At 53.5% G+C, this 21,512-nt stretch overlaps 1 protein-coding gene across 2 annotated transcripts in view; it reads right to left on the bottom strand.

Annotated features, from left to right (window-relative positions):
* Positions 1-1,386: 1,386 nt before the first annotated feature.
* ECE1 (endothelin converting enzyme 1) overlaps positions 1,387-21,512 on the bottom strand; it is a 114,536-nt gene continuing 94,410 nt past the window's right edge. For both annotated transcript variants that reach the window (XM_082680637.1, XM_082680636.1), the window contains exons 10-19: positions 20,021-20,135; positions 15,160-15,270; positions 13,824-13,922; positions 13,292-13,369; positions 11,667-11,770; positions 8,583-8,693; positions 7,840-7,907; positions 6,850-7,040; positions 4,612-4,707; positions 1,387-3,985 (exon numbers count right to left, since the gene is read on the bottom strand). In XM_082680637.1, coding sequence (XP_082536763.1) covers positions 3,809-3,985; positions 4,612-4,707; positions 6,850-7,040; positions 7,840-7,907; positions 8,583-8,693; positions 11,667-11,770; positions 13,292-13,369; positions 13,824-13,922; positions 15,160-15,270; positions 20,021-20,135 — 1,150 coding nt within the window. In that variant the 3' untranslated portion in view covers positions 1,387-3,808. The remainder of the gene's footprint in view (positions 3,986-4,611; positions 4,708-6,849; positions 7,041-7,839; positions 7,908-8,582; positions 8,694-11,666; positions 11,771-13,291; positions 13,370-13,823; positions 13,923-15,159; positions 15,271-20,020; positions 20,136-21,512) is intronic.

Raw genomic sequence — 21,512 nt, 5'->3', positions numbered from 1 at the left:
TGCATTTATTCAGGTCTTCTTTTATGGTCTTCTGGAAAGTTTTAGTTTTCTTTGTAAAGGTCTCACCCATTTTTCATTGTTTTATTATTGTAGTAGATTCTTTAAAGTTTAGAATATTGTCTCATCCCTCCCTCTGCAGTTCCTCAACACTTATGGAGAGTCTCTGCTGAATCCTGTTGCTTTCACAATTAATTGTTATTATAGGTTGTATACATTTTCTAGTTGTTCTCAATCGCATCTTGCATGTGTTTCTATCTCCTTAACTGTAGGATAAACTCCTAGAGGGTCGAGCTGGGGTTTTAATTCCTGCTTGGGGAGGGGGGCATGCTTTGGAAGCGGAGGATCTGCTGCTAACAAAAAAGGGAGGCAGTTCGGGAAGGGAGAAGCAGGGGCCCCAGGGCTCAGAGTGGGGAAGAGAAAGGAGCCTGTTCACTCGGTCATTGGGAAGGGGAGAGTGTCAGTAAGATGGGCCTCTGCAGGACAAAATGTCTCCCTTCTGCACCTTCAGCCTGTGTGTGTGTGTGTGTGTGTGTGTGTGTGCGCGCGCTTCCCGAGGCGGTACTGTTTTTAGCAGCCTCTCATATTTTCATGTGAGATGAAGACAGACTGGAGTGATGCTTCTACAAGTAGGCAGCACTAGAGACTGCCAGCAAATCACCAGAAACCAGGCTTCTAGCCTAGATTCTCCCTCACATTCCTCAGCAGGAATCAACTCTGCCGACACCTCAGTCTCAGACTTCTAGCCTCCAGAACTGTGAGACAATAAATTTCGGTTGTATTAGCCACCACGTTGTCATAGTTCGTTATGGCAGCCCTGGCACTAAGACACTCTGGTAGGAGAGGGAAGCCTGTATGAGCCACCTGATCGGGACTGGAGGTCAGGAATGGCTTCCTAGAGGTGATGCTGAGCTGGGCATTGAAGGATGGGTAGGAGTTTATCAGCCAAAAGAAGTCAGCGAAGAGTATTCCAGGCAGAGGGAAGAATACATGCAAAACCCAGGAGGAGGCATGAGTGTATGTCAGAGACTCTTCCTTGAACTTCTTCGAATGCCCCTTCTCCTGCCTGGCCCTGCCCAAGCACCTGAGGCCTGGAAACCCACTGTTGACATCCTTTGCTCCAAGATAATGGAAAAATTATTTTTACCGGGAGGTCCCTTGAGCTCATGTGGTGACATGCATCATTCTCACCAGCAGGGGGCCCTTACACGGTCATAGGGATGAAGTGTGGCCAGGTGGGCATAGGCACTGCGTAACCTTCTGGCATTTGTCAGGGTCCAAGGCCTCTGCTCTGGAGAGGAGGTGCAGTAGGCCCTGGGGGTGCTAGCAGCTCTGTGCTGGCCAGGCGCCCTCCCTCAGCTCCACAGGACACACACTTGGACCAACATGGCCCTCGGTACAAGTACTTTATTTCAGTTACAATAGTGCCACACCCAAACTACAGTAGCACAAAACATGATAATACAAAAAATAGATTCCCAGCTCCAAACCCCACGTCCATGTGCCCACGGAGAAGCTGCCCCGATGGCTCCCCAGGCCTAGGAGGAAGGGGCCTCTCAGAGCGCAGCTGCCCAAGGCTCTGCGGGGGAGGCAGTGGGAGTGCTTCCTTTGCTTCCATCCCCGCTGGTCCCGCGTCCTCCTCGGCCTGCCCCCTCCCACTCCCTGAAGCAATGAGGGCAGAGGACGTTCCCTCCGGCTGGACCCTCAGCCCTAGGACCCCTGCTTCTGGCTGGCAGGTCCCAGTCCATGGTGCCGGGACTGCGACCCTCCTCGGGGAAGGCTGGAGGGCAGGAGGGTGAGGGAGGGGAGGGCGCCAGGCCCAGGAGAGCCGGTCCCTCCGTGGTGAGGTGCGCATGGCGGGCTCCCGACTCCAGCTCCTTCTCTGGCTCCTGTCCTCCCTTTCCTCTGAAGAGACAGCAGGCCTGCCTCTGGTGGGGGCCAGGGGCCTCACCTGGAGCCCACTGCCAACACCCCTGCCTCAGCTCCAGGGCCGACCTGAAGGTGGGCGAGGCAGTGGCTGAGCCTCTGCTCATCTTGGGCGAGGAGAACTCTGGCTCCCTGTGGGAGCGGGGCTGGCCCGGTGGCCTGGCTACCAGGCAGGAGGGCTGAGGCAGCTCCTGCCTTGGTCAGGGGTTGCCTGCTTCCTCAGGGCCAGCCTGGGGCTACATGAGCTCCACCAGGTGGGGGAGTCCAGAGAAAATGAGGCCACAGGGAGGGGACGACATTCCTGGTCCCCTAACACCTCAGGCCAGACCAACCAGGTTGGGGGAGCCTTCCCCTCGCAGCCTCCCGTGGCTAAGAGCATCCCCCAAGAAGAGCAGTGGATCTTGCTACAAGTATGGTCTTGATTCAGCCCAAGGGGCTGAGGGTGGGCTGGAGCCCAGGGCAAGTTCAGGGGCTCTTCAGATTCCTGACCTCAGTGCCGTAGACCTGTAGGTCAGAGCCTCTGGGTGGCTATGAGGGGCAGCTGTGTGGCACTGGAGTAGGGGGTATGGCCTTGTGTTCCAGTCAGGACACTTGGGGGGCTTCACTGAGGAGGCCAAGGGGCCCCTGGGGGCGGAGGGCTGTCTCCTTGTGGGGAGCCCAGGCGCAGCCTTGGATAAGGCACTAGAGAAGGGAGGGCGGGCCTGGCTGCGGTCCTGGGAGCCCGGCCCGGGCTAGTGGTAGAGGACGGAGCTCGAAGGGAGGATTTGGGCCCTTGGGCAATGAGAGCTGCTTTCCCTTTCCTTCTTCTCTGGGAGAAGAGGGTGTGCAAGGCAGAGACCCCAAAGTGGCTGGGATGGCAGGATGCTGCAGAGAGACAATAGGCCCCAGGACTGACAGGGGGCAGTCAGAAGGCGGCGGACGGAAAGAGGACATCTAGGGCACGGCAGAGTACACCTGATGGGGATGTCTCAGCCTCGCAGGGCTCCTGTGACCCGGATCCAGGGTGCTCGGGCACCTCCAGACAGGGTTTGAGGGCCCTGACCTGGCCTCATGCAGCCATCAGTCCTCTGCTGTGACTTCGGGGTCAGATCTTCCTTGCTGGGGTTCCCACTGTTGGACTCTGGGGACAGAGGCAGGCACACTGAGGGGGTGGTACCAACGAGCTGGCCCCTCCCTCTGCCGGGCCTCTATGCCTCTCCTCTCTGCACCAGGGGACCAAGAACCAGGGGAGGAGGCTGAAACCGCATACCCCAGGGACTGAGGCAGCTCTCCACTGGGGGACCTGCTCAGTGGCTGGGGATCCTGCTTCAGCCCAACCTTGCAGCAAGTGAGGAAGCGAGGGGGGGTAAATCAGTGGGGCTTGTCCACAGGTTATTTAGAAAAACAGAACATAATAAATATACCAATCCTTTCCTTAAAAAAAAAAAAGTGTTTCAAATGCGTTATTTCCCTGAAGATTTCCAGTGTATTCCACAATGTTTAAAAAATAGTTTCCCCAAAAATACATCTTTAAAGCACTGACACAGTGGTGTTTGTGGTGTATCTGGCGCTGGATGTGGGCAGGAGGCTGTGTCCCGCTGCCCGTGTCGGCGTGGGGCCCAGGCCTGGTGAGCAACCGGCCTGACACCCAAATGCCCATCAGAGTTGACACACGTGTGCCTGGGATGACCGGGTCTTCACAGGGGAGCAAATCTCGGATTAATGTGAGAACCCACATCACAGACTTGGTTCGGGCTGAAAACCCTCCAGCGAGAGGAAGGGGGCCCGTGGTGGCCAGGCGCCGCCCTGGGCGCCGGAAGGAGCGGGCAGCCTTGTTGGCCCCGCCCCGGGGGCGGTCCTCAGCCCCTGCCCTGCTTCCTCCTTGGCTCTTGATGCTCCACCCCTCTCACCACACTTCACACTTGTGACGAGGGTTCATGGGTGAGCCGGGCGGGCAGTGGAAGTGTTCCGAGAACTCCCTGGAGTTGGAGATGGAGCCGATGACCCGGAAGCGGGACGGGCTATGAGGATCGGTGATGAGACCTTCGTGCGAGCTCTCGGGCGTGCGGACGGAGCACCAGACCTTCGGGGGAGGGACATGGGAGAGGCCGGGGTCACCACTGGCCCCATCACCACAGCAGGGAAATAAGGGCCCCGCCTGGTTCTGAGACCCCGGGGGGCCAGGAGAGCCTGTCAAGTGGGTTAGGAAGAGACAGGGGCTGGTGGGACCCCATCCCAGCTTCCTCTGCTGCAACCAGAGCAGCTCTCTGTCTGTTCCGGGCATCTTTGTGACATTTCACCTGAACGAAGGATTCTGCCCCCAAACCACTTTGAGTCCAGATCAAACTGTCTAATGGCCTGGTGGCTCCGGGCACCAACAGAAGGCTACATGCTGAATGCCAGCTCAAGGAACAGCCCGGGACGTCTTGAGTTTTCAAGACATTGCTAGAACCCCAGAAGCAGAAGGGCCCTTAGCAGTCACCTCGTCCTCTCACCTACCTGATGCAGGAATTCCTCTAACAGCATTCTTGGCCCTTCCTTGAATTTCGCTAATGATGACGCTCACCTCCTTACAGGGTAACTGCCCTGCGGACGGACCAGTGAGCTAGGGCTTCCCAATTTGAGGAAACTTGCCTTTTGATTTTCAGAGCTCCTGGAACTCAAGACGGCAGACTGTGTCTGAGTTTGGCTTTTCTCTAATGAACTCACCTGTGCAAACCCCAGGAAGAAGAGCTGGTTATTGGTGAGACCCAGGGTGGGCAACGTCTGCTCAGCCCCGTACTTCTTCACCCAGTTCTGGTAGGCCTGGGGGGAGAGAACAGAGCTCAGGGTCCCCATGACACAGGAGCGAGCGGGGTGGGGTGGGGGCTACCATGGGAGATCAGGGAAGGTCTACCCAGCTGGGACAGGGACTAGCTTCTGGTGGTGGCCTCAGCTTAGCCTAGAGGAGCCGTCCTCTTTACCTGCACTCATTCTGAGGGGAGCTCATTCAACACTATGGCTTTGAATACCATCTACATCTAAATACCGACGGCTCTCAAATGCACACCCTTCTAGCTCCAGCCTCTTCTTGGGTATATTCAACTGCCCCAGCTGGATATCCAAGATGCATCCCAAACTTAACACACACACACACACACACACACACACACACACACACACACATATCACTTTCCCATCACAGTAAGTGACATCACCAACCACCCAGTTACTCAGGCCCAAACCCCAGGACTCTCCCTTGATTCTTCTCTTTCAATCAACCGAACAACCCAAATCTAACCACTTTTCACCTTTCCCATTGCTCTATCCTGTCTCTTGCCTGGACAACCTCACAGCAGCTTTCTAACTAGTCTCCGTGACTCAAACTGGTCCAATTCCAATCCCCTCCCAACTTAGCAACTCAAGTCATCCTCGTAAAGCAGGCGTTGGCAAAATTTTCTGTAAAGGGCCGGAGAGTAAATATTTTCAGCTTTGGAAGCCAAACACTCTTTTCTACAGCAACTCAAGGGTGCCACTGTGTGAAAGCAGACACAGGCACCATGGAGACGAATGGGCATGGCTGTGTCCCCCCCCCCTTTTTATTTGTTTTTATTGATTTATCCAGCCGAGGGCCGGATGTGGCCCAGGGACTGTAGGTCTGCTGACCCTGTCGTACAGGATAACTTAGATCATTTCATTCCTCTACTTAAAACCCCTGCAGCGGCTCTCATTGTCGCCAGAATAAAACCCAAGCTCCTTGCTCAGCTGGCAGAGGCCGGCAGCCTGGCCCAGCCCCTCCTCCGGCCTCCCCCCTGCCCTGGGCCCTGCCCTGCCTCCACGCTGCCCCGTCCTCCTTCCTGTCCTTGACCATGCCAGGCCTGGGTCCATCTCATGGCCTCCGTACTTACTCTCCTTTCCCAGCTTTCCCTGCCTCTTCCTCATCATTTAGGTCTCAATTCAAATGTCATCCCCTCCAGAAGGCTTCCCCTGGCCATCCTTCCCCCCATTTTCCTTTATTTCTTTGGCCTAGTTTATATTCTTCTTTTCCTTATCAATACCTGAAGTTGCCTCATTTATTTGTGTAGGTATGTATTGCCTTTCTCCCCCTCGCCACCCCATTAAAATTGCGAGCTTTAAGACAGCAGGATCCCTGTCTGTTTTGTCACAGAATCTCCAGCGCCAACAACAGTACACGGTGGGTAGAAAGTTCGCGATTCCCTTTCACTGACTAAGGGACGTCAGGCAAGTTGCTGAATGTTTCTGGGTTGGTTTCCTCACCTGCAAAACGGGCTTGTGATTCCTAACTGTAAAGCTGTCGGGGGCGCTGAGCACAGCGCCTGGCGCACAGTAAGGCCTCAATACCGGGCACCTCGCAGGATTTCTGCTCTCACTACCACGGGGAGCTGGAGGCTCTGCACTGGCCTCTGGTATCTCCCTTCCAACTCAGCTAACATCTCCGAGTGCCACTCCGGAACAGGCCCTGAGCCCAAGTAGTCACATGCTATCTTTCTAACACCCAGCGATGCAGGGACTAGGTAGCCACAGCCATGTATCCTGAGGCTCAAGGAGGCTGACTGACTTACTCCAGAACCAGGACGTGAGCCGGAAGTGGCTCTAAGACCACTGACCCCTCCCTCCTTTCCCGGGCCCACTGCTGCCTGAGTCAGTGGCGGCTTCCCCTGTAAAGGGAAGAACAGGCAGGTCTTCAGGTGGGTCTAGCCCAAGCCCTTTCTGGTGACCTTCAGTCGGGCTGGACTCAGAGTAGACAGTCTTCTATGTGCCAGTTCCGTGCTAGGTGCTTCATAGACCCTTTCAATCAGTCCTCACTGCCACCCATTCCACAGATGTGGCAACTGAGGCTCGCAGGGCTGCTGCGCTTGCCCCAGCTTGTCTACAACCACCCTTAACTGAGAAGCAGCTGGACAGTCCCAACCTTGGCCTGGGGTGTGTGAGGAGGGGGCCTCTTACCCGATAGGCCGCCTTGAGGCCCCCATTATCAGCGATGTTCTCCCCGAGGGTATGCCGGCCGTTCACCGGCTCCCCGTTCACACTGTAGTTGCCGTACTGCTCCACCATGCACTCGGTCTGCTGCTTGAAAGCCTCCACGGATGAGTTTTTCCACCAGGGCCGAAGGTTCCCGTCCTTGTCATACTCCCGTCCTGCGGGGTCGACAAAAGTGTCAGGTCAGAGGGAGAAGAGGCAGAGCCGGGACCCGTGCTGCTGGTTGTGCCTCTCCTCCCAGGGAGAAATGATCCACCCATCTACCACCCAGCACCGGGGAGATGAGGCCGGTCTGGGTGCTAAAGGAGCTGCATGAATCAGCTGCTGGGGTGGGGGTGGGGGATAGAGGAACCTGATCTCGGCAAAGGACCAGCATGTTCAAAGCTTCGGTGGAGCTGGATTCACTGTCAAGGCTGGTGAAGGGCCTCTGACCCTGAGCCAGGAGAAGGTGAATGCAGCCAGCAGTGCTAGGGTCATGGGACAGGGCCTGGCCTCCAAGGCCTTGCCTCCTCCTCCTTGGCCTTGGAGTCCCCAAGGCAGGAGGCAATGAGGAGGATTCTGGACATTAGCTGGTGAGGTGCTAACTCTTCTGACTGTGGTTGGACCAGAGAAATCTCTGGAGTGGTGGAGAAATGTTCTCTCCCCGCTGACTACTGGTACCCACCCCTGGCACTGCACACCATCCTGAAGCAGGGTGCTCCCCTTTGAGTCTGCCCTGTCCTCACAACCACCACACAAGCATCATGCCCATTTTACAGAGCAGAAAACAGAGGCCTGCAGAACTGATGGGACTTGCTAAGGTCCACACAATTGGCAGGTGGCCAGGCCAGGATATGAACCCAGATCCTTCTGTCTCTAAGGCTAAGACCCTTAGACGTGAAGGGAGCAAAAGCAGAAGCAGTGGGGCCAGGAAGCTGGTGGGGGAATCATCTGAAGGGGACCCCAAGGAACCTGTACCTTGATCGTCAAAAGCATGAGTCAGCTCGTGGCCCACAACGACACCGATGCCACCAAAGTTTAAGGCGCTGAAGGGGAGGACACGAAGGTGAGAGTGATGCCATGTGGGGAGGGACCACTGCTTTCCCAGCCTGGAGACACGGCAGAGTCCCGCAGGGCTCCAGTCAGGCCCCCGAGCCAGTCAGAGCCTGGTGAGTCTGCTGTGCCCTGCCTGTGCCCGCTGGATGCCAAGCACTGTGCCAGGTGCTCTGTGGCACCGCACGGTCCTCTTTGGTCATCCCAAGGAGTTAGGCCTTGGTAACTAACTCTATAAATGAGCAGACAGAGGCGTGGAATGGTTCAGGCATTTTGCCCAAGGGCCACACAATCAGCAGAGAGCAGGCCTGGGATTCGGACCCAGGCCTGTGTGGATTTCATTTCTGAGACAGTGCCCTCACTCTTCCCACCTTCCCAGCTGAGACTGTTCTAGAACGCTGTTAGAGGGGAATTTCCCTATATGTGGCTCCAACCCCCAAGTTCCCACCGTGCAGAGGCTTCCCGGGTCCCTGCGACCCCAGAGGGAGGCACAGGGAGTAAGGCTGTTGTTTCCATGGCAACATCTCCTGGCCGGTGGGACGAGGAGCTCTCAGCGAGGTGGGTGTGCACGTGGGGTCAGCTGTGGGCCACAGGGCTGGGCTGGGCCGGGGGATCCACTGAGGGGTGGGGGGAGGAGACGGGGCGGGAGCAACAGAAGCATCGCGTACTTGGGTGAAGAGCGGGTGTAGAACGGTGCCTGCAGGATTCCAGCCGGAAACACTATCTCATTCTTGGTGGGCGAGTAGTAAGCGTTCACCATGGGTGGCGTCATGCTCCACCTGCAAGCGAGACACAGGGGCAAGCTCAGAGCCTGCTGGGGGAGCGCAGGTGGGGACGGCCCATCTGGAGAGTGTCCAGAGCCCTAAGAGTGTGGATTCCCCTTGACCCCAGGCCCCAGGCCACACAAGCACACAACAGTCCCAGAAACTATTAACTTTAGCCACGTTAGCAAGCGTACCGTGAAATCTTACTTTATGTTTAATTTCATTTCACTGACTATTAAAAATGCTGAGCATCTCAGGACTTCCCTGGTGGTCCAGTGGTTAAGACTGCGCTCCCACCGCAGGGGGCATGGGTTCAATCCCTGGTCGGGGTACTAAGATCCCCCATGCCATGCTGCGTGGTCAAATACAAAATTTAAAAAATGTTGAGCATAAAAAAAAAAAAAAAAGAACAAAACAGATCATTACATACTAAAAAGTCGTTACAATCCAGGCTCAAAATGTATTGGTCAGCAGTTTTCAAAGTGTGCTCTGTGGACACCTGGCGCGATGGGAATCCCTCAGTTCCCTTTCAGGGGTTCTGTGAGGTCAAACTATTTTCATAATAATGTTAAGATGTTATTCGCCTTTCCCATCGTGTTGACGTTACACTGATGGTGTAAAAGCAACGCTGGGTAAAACTGCTGGAGTCCTAGAGCTGAGTCAAGCTGGTGGTACCGGCTGTTCAATTGGTCACCGTGTTCTTCACCAGAAAAAAAAAAGTCATTTTCACTTAAGAACATCCTTGATGACGCAGCATAACTATTAACTTCATTAAATCTAGACCCTTGAGTACAAGTCTCTGAATATTATGCGTGACCAGATGGGAACCACTCATAAGCATTTCTGTTTTTTTCATGGAACACCATTTGTACTTGAGAGGATGACGGGTGTTTGACAGACATATCCTTGAAAATGAATAGCGTGAACTCATCACCTCAAGGAAAACAACCGACACCATTTGTTGCCAATGATAAAAATGCAAGGTTTCCAAAAACCTGAAGTTTCAAGCAAAATTTTGAAAAACTGGTATCGGCCACCACAAACTTGATAGCTGCCCAACATTTAAAGACTTCTCTCTGGAGGTCAGCAGTGATATTAACAAAGGTGGATTTTTTTTGATATTCTAAAATGAAGAAGTTACTGTTTGGAAGATATGTGAAGTTCAGTGAAGCACTGTTTTCCCAATGACCAATGCACGGTGTTACAAAATCATATCGCGGTAAAAGATTCATTCAAAGCGCAAGACAGACCGACGGATTTTAGTGTAACAGAATATGAAAAGTTTATGAATATGGTTTCGGAGGGCGGTGCAACTAACCTTTAAGAAAGTTACACCTGTCGCGTTTTGGTATAGTATCAACGAAGGATGTGCACATGTATCAAAAAGCCTGTTCAAAGGTTCCTCCCTTTTCTAACTACATGTCTGTGTGAGGCTAGAATTTCTTTATTCCTATCTTTTCTTTTTTTTTTTCGGCCACACCGCATGTGGAACATCCCCAACCAGGAACTGAACCTGTGTCCCCTGTACTGGAAGTGTGGAGTCTTAACCACTGGACCACTGGGGAAGTCCTAGGGTTTCTTTATATATTTCAAAAACAATATATTGTAACAGAATGAAGGCAGAAGCAGATGTGAGAATCTGGCTGTCTTCTATTAAGCCAAACATTAAAGAAATTTGCAAAAAGTAAAACAATACCTCTCTTCTCAATAAATTTAAAAAAAAATTTTCTTTTTCATAAAATTTTCAGAGAAATCAATATAACTCCCATAGGGCTTCCCTGGTGGCACAGTGGTTAAGAATCTGTCTGCCAATGCAGGGGACACAGGTTCGAGCCCTGGTCTGGGAAGATCCCACATGCCACAGAGCAACTAAGCTCGTGCGCCACAACTACTGAGCCTGTGCTCTAGAGCCCGCAAGCCACAACTACTGAGCCCATGTGCCACAACAACTGAAGCCTGCGTGCCTAGAGCCCGTGCTCTGCAACAAGAGAAGCCACTGCAATGAGAAGCCTGCATACTGCAACGAAGAGTAGCCCCCGTTCGTCACAGCTAGAGAAAGCCCGCGTGCAGCAACGAAGACCCAACGCAGCCAAAAATAAATAAATAAAATAAATTTGTTAAAAAAAAAAATATATATATATATAACTCCCATAAACAAAAAAGCTTTGGGGGGTTCAATAATTTTAAGAGTGTAGAAGGGGCCCTGATGGTAGATAGTAATGAAACACTTGGCTTCCAAATGGTTTTTCTGGTGGGAAGGGCCAGTGGGGAGTGGAGTGAGACAGAAAGGATATTTTCTCCAAGAGCCTCGACAGTCACTATGTCTCCTCCAGTAAGCCCCACAGAGATGTATTAAGGGGTGGGTATATTAATGAGTAGGAGACTAACTTTAGATGGAAAATTTTAAGCTCAATTAAAAGACTTCAAATAAATTCACAGCACTGGGGCAGTGCCTGTGCCTTATTCTGGAAATCAAAAACCACCTTCTTGTACGTTTATGGGGAGCCCTGGTTGAAGACAACTCAAACCCCTGTTGTCCACAAGAGGGAGCCAGAGGCAAAGAAGTTGCCTTCTCTTTTCTCTAAGATTTACCCTGCAAAATGTTTTAGGCATGGAGGGAGTTTAGTCTGAGAACTAGTACTAGGCTGATTACATCTGAGTTTTCTAGGAGGCTATTAAGCTCCCCCCATCCTATCTACAGATAATGAAGGAAAGGCTCCGAACGCTGAAGTGGTGGAGCTGGGCGGTGATGCCAGGCCCGCTCAACTCCAGGGACGAAGCTCCGTCTGGCAACAGGCTGGGCTCTAAGGGCACACAGACTCGGGCTGATCTCAGCTCCCGGCTTCTGAGCGGGGTAACAGCCGCCCGCGCTCCTCAGAGGGCCCTCGTGACAGTCACATCCCGCACCCTACTCGTGCTGAAGGAGAGCTGGGCCCCCATACCTGCCTGCAGGAGCCCGTGCCCTCCCAGCGAGGCCCGGGGACTCACTGATCTCTGTTGGGCGCTTTCCGGAGCTGGTCGGCAGTGACCCTCCATGAGAAGTTGAAAAACCGCATGGCGTTCTCGAAGTAGAGGTCTGGAACCGCGGTGTACTGGACAGGCGGGAGCAAGCCACAGGGTCAGAGCCCACTCAGGTCCCTGAACGCAAACCGTGTCTTCTAAAACCGAGGAAACTGAGACCCCATGCAGTCAGGGGGCTGGTCCGCAGGGCAGAGACTAGAACGGAGGGCTCAGAGCTGCAGGCTTGGGCTCTTCCCTTGGCCCTCACCCTCCTGGGGCCTGCCCCCCCCCACCCCCTACTCCAAGGACACACCAAGAGCTTCACCCAGGGCCGCCCAGCACCCAACAGTGTCTCAAGGCACCAGGAAGCCCCTGCAGCCGTGCCAGGGCCTTAGGTGGGAAATATGTCCAGTGGGGTCCAGAACTTCCTGCGATGATGGACATGTTCTACGCCTATGTTGTCGGATACGGTCGACAGCAGCCACATGTGGCTTGTGAGCATTTCAAATGTGGCTAGTGCAACCTTTTAACTTAATCATTTAATTCATTTTGATTTTAATTAATTAGCCATCTGTGGCTAGTAGCTACCACGCTGGCCAGCACAGACCTCATAAATCCAGCTGGGATCTGTGAAACCTCAGGGGACAGGCGTTACTGCACACCTTCCTCACCACTCAGCCCCGCCTTTCAGCTCTTGCCAGGGGCAAGGTTCTCCCTTAGATCTGCTCTAGGACTTTTTGGCTTTACATCAGGGCTCTGGTAAAATGCTAGGCCCTTGGGGTCATGACTCCAATCCCGTGGGGTCTGCCTGGGCTGTCTCCAGGAGCTCCTCGTCTTATATCATGATACCCTGGAGCATCTAAAATTACTCTCAAGGAAAAAGGCTGCAGAATGAGTCCCATATTCTCAGAAGTAGTTTTAATATTCTTTGGTTTTAAATATAACCATGATGAGCGGTTATTACAATTTCTAAAATGCCTGAATTCACAAATTTCAATTATAAGGTATAAAACTTTATCTTTCGGGGCAGAAGCACAATCCGTTTAAAGGAGTGATTTGCCCAAAGGTCTAACCGCCAGGGATGTATCAACTACGCTTGTTGCCTAAATTAAGCTTAAACGTGCACTTGGGATTTATTCTTCCTCTTTCCCATTAGCATTTCCAAGTCCGAATGAGAGGTCCAGGTTTCTCTGGGGAGGTTGGGGAGAAGCCTGGGGATAGGAGGCAACTCGGGGGTCTGGGAAGTGTATGAGGGGTTCCACTCTGTACTCCGCCCCCTGATGCTTTAGGGACACCGATTCTCTCTACACCTTCTAGGATCTGTTTTCCCCCGTTATTTCCCACTCATTCAGTAGAGCTGACTGTGCTGTGCTGGTCATTGACTGCTAGCGGCTCTGGGGAGGTGGGGGTCACCGGCTGGCCCAGGAGAGGAAGGAGCAGATAACGGCTCCTTAGTTCGCGGTCCATGCCCAAACCCCACAGCACATCAACTCCAGATGTCTTGACAGTCATGGTGCCTCCAGTGGCCCACCCAGACCCAGCCTCTGCCCTTTCCCAAGCGGGGTCCCCATGGGTATTCAGGAATGCAAGGGGGCAGGGTGGGAGCCACTCACATCACTGAACACTTTGTCCAGCTCCTTGGGGTCCATGATAAAGTTGGGGTAGCCTATCATGTTGTAGATCGCATCCGCCTGGGCAGGAGAGACACAGAGGACAGTGAACGCCCAGCAGTGCTCTGTGGGTGCCGGGCTCAGGGTCTGGGCCAAGGGGAAACGGCCCAGCTCCTCCCATCTCAGAGCTTTCACGTCCCTTCCTCTTGTCTAACTTCCACTTATCCTTGGGGTCTCTGCCTAAATGTCATGTCCCGAGGGAAGCCTTCCCTGGTCACCACCCCCTGCTGGGCTGCATCTCATCCATGGTCACACCTCCCTTGCGCACTTAGCACAGTTTGTTTTCATACAGTCGTTAATCCGATCATGTGTTCAAGGCTGTCCCTCCATCGTGCTGGACTTTCCACCTCCTGAACGCAGGACAGCAACCGTGCTGCGCTCATTGGATAAAACTAGTCCCTCCTTCATCCACCCTCGTCTCTCTGAGGCTGCTGCCCTCTGTGCGGGACCCCTCCCAGCACCCGTCCAGCCTCACCTTTTCCTTGGCTGATTTCCGAGTGTCTTCATCCATCCACTTCAGGGTGCTCAGGCTCTCTTCAAACGCCTTCTTGATCTCCAGGATTATCTCGCTGGCCTGAGGAGACAGCAGCTGAACCAGTCAGGTCTGGGCACTGGACTTGCCTAAAGGCAGTGGGCATCCCAGGGAGAAGGATGACGCCAGGCCAGAGACTCAACTCAGATCCTGGCTCGAGGCCTTGTCCTCCAAGGTGCTGGGCTAAGGAGGGGGGCCACAGCCATGTTCCCCCAAACTCGTTCCTCTGAACACTAACAGCCTGTGAGAAGAGACTGGACTTCTGTAAACAGGGCTCCCTGGTCAAATACACTCAGGGCAAGCTTTGGAAAAGTCTCTTTGCTGTGGGACTTTTCAGAGCCTTTACTGGGTACCAGGCGCTGCAACTCTTTTTAGAGATGCCGGAATATGTAGCTGTTCTCAGATGTACTGGACCACAGAATTCCTTTCTGATGGACTGGGCTTTAAAATCTAGAGAGGTCGAGTTCTGAGGAGCGGTTTCAGAAATGCTCTGCTTGGGCTGGAGATGAATGGCTGCTTTTGAGGGTGATAACGTCGAGAGCAGACCCGGAGACTGAAGGCTCTAGGGCAGGGGAAGGTGGAGTCGGTCAGCAGAAAGAGCAGAGGGACTGATGGCATCAGCCACTAACAGGTAGGTCATGGTCAGTCACGTAATAGATTTGAGTCTCAGTTTGCTAACCTCTGACTGCAAATAATATCTATGCAGTTAAACTTAGAAATAAAAGTGGTACCAAGGACGTAACAGCTACCATTTATTGAGCCCTTCTTCTGTGCCAGGTGCCCTCTTGTGTGCACTATGTCATTTAGTCTCCACTGGCAGGATAGACACTCCCACTTCCATGTTCACGGAGTGAGATTATCCCAAGTCACCCAGCCAGGAAGAGGTAAAGCCAGGATCTGAGCTGGGGCCTGGCTGTCGCCTGGTGCTCAGCCATGAGGTTCCTCTGTCCGTCACCCCTCGAGGTCAGGGTGCTCTGTCAACATTACCTCTCTGGGTCCTGCCTGCCCCTTGGAGGTGGAGATGGCTGGAATAACCTGGCCGGGCTGCGGTGAGGGTTACATGAGCTACTACAGATAAAGTGCCTGGTAACCGATCATAGTAGCTATTGTGCCTAACTTAGATTATTCAAGGCTTTAGAAAACAGGACCTTGGAGTTAAAGCTGGAGCCCTGGCCTGGGGTAGGGAAGGTCCAGAGCAGACCAGAGCGTGGGCTGTCAGGCTCGTGAGGGGCCATGGCAGGAGTGATGTCACAGCCTGTGTGCACAGGGAGACACTTACTATGTTCTTGCTGTCCTCGGCGAAGGTCGCTTTGACGAACATGGGGCCCAGGGCGAAGCCCAAGGTGTTCTCTGTGTCACTCACGCAGAACTTCCAGCGAGGAAGACAGGTCTGGAAAACACAAGTCAGAGGGGTTACTTGGCCCCCATCCTTCTTCCCAACCCCTGGCTGTCTGGGAGGTAGCACCAGCTAGGCCCGTGCTCCTGTCCAGAACTTGAGGGAGACCTTTTCTGACCCAGTGGAAGTTATTTTAGGCACTGGACCAAGAGGCCACGGGATAGCCCTAATCACCGGCATCTACTACTTCCTGCAGAGCACTTCACAGATGCTGATGGTATCCTCCGGAGCCATCAAAATGAACCTGGGAGCCTGATGAGGAAACAGATACTCAGCCAGGGGAAACCGCTGGTCCAGAGGCCCCCAGCCACCGGAACTCTCACGTGCCTGATTCTACATCCCACGCCCCTTCTGGAAGAGGATGAGGATCCTGGTGGCAGAGAGCCTTGGGCAGTTAACTTTCTACCCCCCGGTGAGGCGCTAGCTTCAGCCCCACTTGCTCCCCTGCCCTGGCAGTCTTTGTGGACAGTCCCACAAGTGGTGGCCCTGCTCACATAAACCCCTGTGCTGCAGAGGAAGCCCAGTCTTCTTAACCCTGAAAAGCAGGTGGTAAAAACCACCCAGGCTCAGGGTAGCCTGCTTCATAACAGCCATCAACTGGAAACAGCACAAATGCCCATCGACAGGCAGATGGATAAACAAAACGTGGTATTTTTATACAACAGCACACGACTTGGAAACAAAAGGGAAGGAACAACTGATGTACACAACATGGATGAATTTCACAGCTGTTTTGCTGAGCTAAAGAAGCCCGCACAGTTGCGTGGTCCCATCTACGCCCACCTCTGGGGATGCTGGGTCGGGGAGACTGATGAGAATGGCGGGCAAGGGACCCTCCTGTGCAGAGCACGCTGGACAAACGGCTGATGGAAATGTTCTCTGTCTTGATTGGGTTGGTGGTTACAGGAGTGATTTCATTTGTCAAAACTCACTAACCTGTATACTTAGTGTATACATTTTATTGTGTGTAAATTACACCTTTTAAAAATTTTTCTTAAAGGCAAGAAGGAAGAAAGGAAGGAAGAAAAAGGCACTCCAGCCTTCGCTAAGTTCTTTTTTTTTTTTTTTTTTTTGCGGTATGCGGGCCTCTCACTGTTGTGGCCTCTCCCCTTGCGGAGCACAGGCTCCGGACGCGCAGGCTCAGTGGCCATGGCTCACGGGCACAGCTGCTCCGCGGCATGTGGGATCTTCCCAGACCGGGGCACGAACCCATGTCCCCTGCATCGGCAGGCGGACTCCCAACAACTGCGCCGCCAGGGAAGCCCCTCTAAGTTCTTTTAAACTCTCCCAGCCGTGTGTCCACTTGGCCGCCCTTCTCCTCCCCCCAACCCCACCCACTGCTCTTCCTCAGCTTCAAAGCCTACAGCTGGACACGGGCTGTACCCGGACCTGGCGGAGCCTGACCCCACAGGAGGTTGGGCCCAGGGGGATTCTAACTCCTGGGCTCTGTGGGGGCTCCAGGCTGGGACGGCTGAATCACGGACTGATTCTTATTGTCTTCTCAGGGGGTTCTTCGCGTAAACCCGTTCATTCACGCACGCGTTCATTAACTCACACAGCCAGTGTTCTCTGAGCAGTTCTGCTGTGCCCTGACGGTGCTATGTCTTGCCCTCTGGGCTCAGCTGAAATGCCCAGAACATTCGGGGGAGAGACAGGTGCATAAAAAGCGTAACAGCATCAGCAATAGTAGTAAATGTTTAGTAAGTGTTTACTGGGTGCAGGGCCCTACCCTGCAGAATCCTCGCTGTTAACCCGACGAGGCAGGTACCCTCTGTGCTCCTTTCTGCAGATGAAGAACACGGTGTGCAGTATGGTAGCCTTTGCAGCAGACTTTGCAGGGATTCCCTCATGTAATCCCAGACAACCCTCTGGTAAATAGGGCAGTGATGAGTTACCCCTTTTTACAGATGGGAAGACTGAGCTCCCTGATCCAATGAAGTGATTTGCCCAAGGCTGTATGGTTAGAGGAAGCACTGCAAACTCAGAACTTCTGACCCAGAGCTCTGTGCTATTACCTCCCTACAAGGATGGGCACCTGGATGCTCTATAAGGCTTTACAAATTAAAAGTGTTTTCCCAAATGGAGGCCATTCCCAAGCGTCCTGTGAGATGAGGTCAGGGATGATCCCAAACAACAGATGAGAAAACTGAGGCTCAGAGAGCCTGGGAGACCACGTGTTCAGGGGACAGAGTCCCTGCCTTGTCGCGTCTGTGACCCAGGCGCTCACCCAGGACTGGTCCAAGATAGCAGCAGGTAGGGCAGGAAGGAGACTACCCAAGGTCACACAGCGGGGCTGTGCTTTGAGTTGTGCAGGACGCAAGCTGGACAGATCTGGCCTGGACCCAGAAGCAGCCATGGTGGGGAGTGGGGAGGGCCAGAGAATGAGAAACAGATGAGCAGTGTCTTCCCCCCTCAGCCCCGGGGCATCTAGTGAGCCCCAGCTCAGAGCCTCCCACGTCCAGGGTCTCCCAGCTGCCCTTGCTTCTGCCAAGGCCTTCCTGTGTCCCACCAGCTTTCAGCACCTCGTTAGTCAGCGCAGCAGCTGCACGTTGAACCTGGTCCGGGAACTCTAAGCATACAGTCCAGTAGTGTTATATCTACTGGCTGTGCAACCAATCTCCAGAACTTTTCATCTTGCAAATCTGAAACTCTCCACCCATTCAACAACTCCCCACTCTCCTCTCCCCACCTGCTGCCCCTGGCAACCACCAGGAAGCCCAATTTTAACTTTTGGTTCCTGCAGAGTAGAGGCTGAGTGGTGCAGAGCTCAGGGGTACGGGCTGTGGAATCCGATGTGCTGGGTTTCAGAGCCACTCCACTTACAAGCTGCGTGACTGAACAAGTCCCTTCCCCTCACTGAGCCTCAGTTGCCTCATCTGTAAAATGAGATAACAGTTTCCAAGACACAGAACTGTTGTAGGAGCTTGGTGAGATAATGCCTATAAAAAGTAAACATCCAGTGACGATATAGTTTATTCATTATCACTAATAGTGAGTAGCCAAAAGTGCCAAACGTTGTAGTCATCCAGACCTGGGTGTGAATTTGAGCTTGGCTGCTTCCTTGCTGAGTGACTAGGGAAACCCCTTACCTCGCTGAGCCTCTGTCTCCTCATCTGTAACCCGGGGTGGGGATAAAGTGATGATGGAGGCGTGTGCCCCCGACACAGAGCCGTCTCTGTAACTACCATCCCGGGTCCTGGTCAGGCCCTTCCCGTATAAAGTCTCCTGGGAGACCACGTATTCAGGGGACAGAGTCCCTGCCTTGTCGCGTCTGTGACCCAGGCGCTCACCCAGGGCTGGTCCAAGATAGCAGCAGGTGGGGCAGGAAGGAGGGCAGGGCAGCCAGCTCTTCCCCTGGCCCTTCTCTGCGGGCCCAGGGTGGCCTTCGTGGCTGAGCAAGCCCCTCTTGTCAGGAACAGGGATTGTTCCCAGCCTCCCTCTCCCTCTGTCCCCTTCCTGCCAGAGGTGGGTGTACAAGGGGAGGGAGAGACAGAACTTTCCCCAGGATCAACTCCGGGGCCCACATGCTGCCATTCTCTGCCAGTCCTCATCTGGCTCTGCCCACTGCCCTGGACTCTGGGAGGGGCTGCAGGAGCAGAGTCCACCTGGCGCCAGCTCTGCTCGCCCCCTGGGGTCTTGCTAGCTGCGGTCCTGGGCGTGGGCAGGGTGTGCCGGGGCAGGGGGGCTTGGCACTCCAGCCTCCACTGCTCTGTGGCTGGGGCACCTCCTAGCTGCCTGCAGGGGTCCCGGCTTGGTGTATCCCCTCAGCACGTGAGGACTGATCGGTTTCTCTCAGCCCCCTCAGCAGACGTGGGGGCCTGGGGCACAGAACCCATTTCAGTGTCTCCGTACTGGGCTCAGAGTCTGGCACTTGGTGGCAGGGCGTCAGTGAACACGCACTAGCTGGCCGTGTGAACGACACAATGACCTCCACTTCCTTGGGGAGGTGGAAGTAGCTGGAGGGCAGGGGTCACAGTGGGGCAGTTAAAGCTGGTGAAGGGACTTCCCTGGTGGTCCAGTGGTTAAGACTCCGGGCTCCCAGTGCGGGGGGCCCGGGTTTGATCCCTGGTCGGGGAACTAGATCCCACATGCGTGCTGCAACTAAGAAGCCCACATGCCGCAACTAAAAAAAAGATCCCGTGTGCCTCAACTAAGATCCCGTGTGCCTCAACTAAGATCCCGCGGGCCTCAACTAAGACCTGGCACAGCCAAATAGAGATAAATAAATAAGTACTAAAAGATAAAATAAAATAAAATAAAGCTGGTGGAAACCACCTGGTCTGGGGCTTGGGAGGATAATGGTATCAGTGGACACTCGTGTCGTACTTACCGTGAGTCAGGGGCTGCTCCGAGGGTTTTAAATTTATGGTGAAAAAGTAGTATTATTGGGGGGGGTCCCTGTGTGAGAGGGGGCTGATGAGCATACCCACCTTGCAGGGATGTGACAGTCACATGAGTTACACAAGGAAAGCCTCATCACCGTCACCATTGAGAAGGAGTCGGAAGGGAAAGCCCAGAAGCCACCTTTTGCTGTAAATTAGCTAAATCACTGAGCGTCCTCTTCACACTTGAAGACGGTGTAATCACCTCTTCCTGGAAACTTCTGCCCACCCCTGGCTGGCTTAGATCCCCTCCTGCGCGCCCAGGGACACCATGGTGGATCCCTTCAGTGGCCCTCTTCATCCTCTGCCTGTCATCTACCTCCCTCGCGAGTTCTAGGGCCTGGCGCACAGCAGGTGCTCACCTTCTTAGTCCCGTACATGACTTCCATGAACTTCTCGTCGGCGTCCTGAAAGCGCTGATCGAGGAAGGAGCTTGTTTTCCGCACCAGGTTCCAGATCATGTAGTTGTTCAGCAGGCTGGGGCAAGAAGATGACAGACAGGCTCAGAAGTGCCCCAGGTTGGATGCACAGCAGCATTCCCCCCACTGGCCTCTAGGGGGCGCTCACGGAGATGTACCCTGGATGCTGTGTGGTACTGGGCTGAAGAAGGGAAGGAGTGGCCATTTCCAATGCTTGGGGAAGACCCAGCCAGAAGGCCAAAGATGGGAAAGCGGGCCTAAGAATCGGAGGGGAAGGAAGGAAGCTCTGGCCAGCCAGGCCAAGTTCTCTATGAATGAGAGCTCTCACTGCCCCCATCCCCAGGGCACAGAGAACCATCTGTGGCTGGTGTCACCTTTGCAAACAAGTCACCTTCACACATAGATATAGTGTTCACTATGGTGGACATCCAGCCTCAAACTGGAACCAACCTGAAAGTCTGACAAGTGGGGAACAGTGAGTAAATAATCATATTTATACTTGATGGAATATTATGTAGCCATGAAAAATGAGACCTGCAGAGGGTCTGGGACGACATGGGGAAGGTGCTTATGGTAAAGGTCAAGGGAAAAGCAGACTATACACGTGGTCACGATGATGGCGAAAAAAATCCACCTCTGTGTTAGAAAATCCACCTCTTGCTTTCTCTCTCACATACCTGCTTCTCTCTACAAACACATATACACATCCCATAAGATCAACATGAGTGTTTTGGGTAATTTGAATTTTTTTCTGTAGTTAAAAACATTTCTGCAACAAATCTTTACAATTAAAAAATCATAGGACTTCCCTGGTGGTCCAGTGGTTAAGAATCTGCCTTCCAATGCAGGGGACGCAGGTTCAATCCCTGGTCGGGGAACTAAGATTCCACATGCCGGGGGGCAACTAAGCCTGTGTGCTCTAGAGCCTGCATGCCACAACTAGAGAGCCCGTGTGCCGCAACTAAGACCTGACGCAGCCAAATAAATAAATAATTAAAAAATTATTTATTATTTTTGGCTGCGTTGGGTCTTCATTGCTGTGCGTGGGCTTTCTCTAGTTGCGGCGAGCGGGGGCTACTCTTCATTGTGGGGCGCGGGCTTCTCATTGTGGTGGCTTGTTTTGTTGCGGAGCATGGGCTCTAGGTGCGCGGGCTTCAAGAGTTGTGGCACACACGCTCAGTAGTTGTGGCTCGCGGGCTCTAGAGCACAGGCTCAGTAGTTGTGGCACACAGGCCTAGTTGCTCTGCGGCATGTGGTATCTTCCCGGACCAGGGCTCAAACCCGCGTCCCCCTCCACTGGCAGGCGGAGTCCTAACCACTGCACCCCCAAGGAAGCCCACTAAATAAATATTTTTTAAAAATCATAAATATTAACTAAATTATTAGCTAACATTTACTGTGTCCCATTCAGTGTCAGGCACTGTGTTAAAATACT

The sequence above is a fragment of the Grampus griseus genome (genome assembly GCF_964374135.1).
Source record: "Grampus griseus genome assembly, chromosome: 1".
Lineage (NCBI taxonomy): Eukaryota > Metazoa > Chordata > Mammalia > Artiodactyla > Delphinidae > Grampus > Grampus griseus.
The sequence above is the reverse complement of the archived record's forward strand: the minus strand, read 5'-3'. Positions and strand labels throughout refer to the sequence as shown.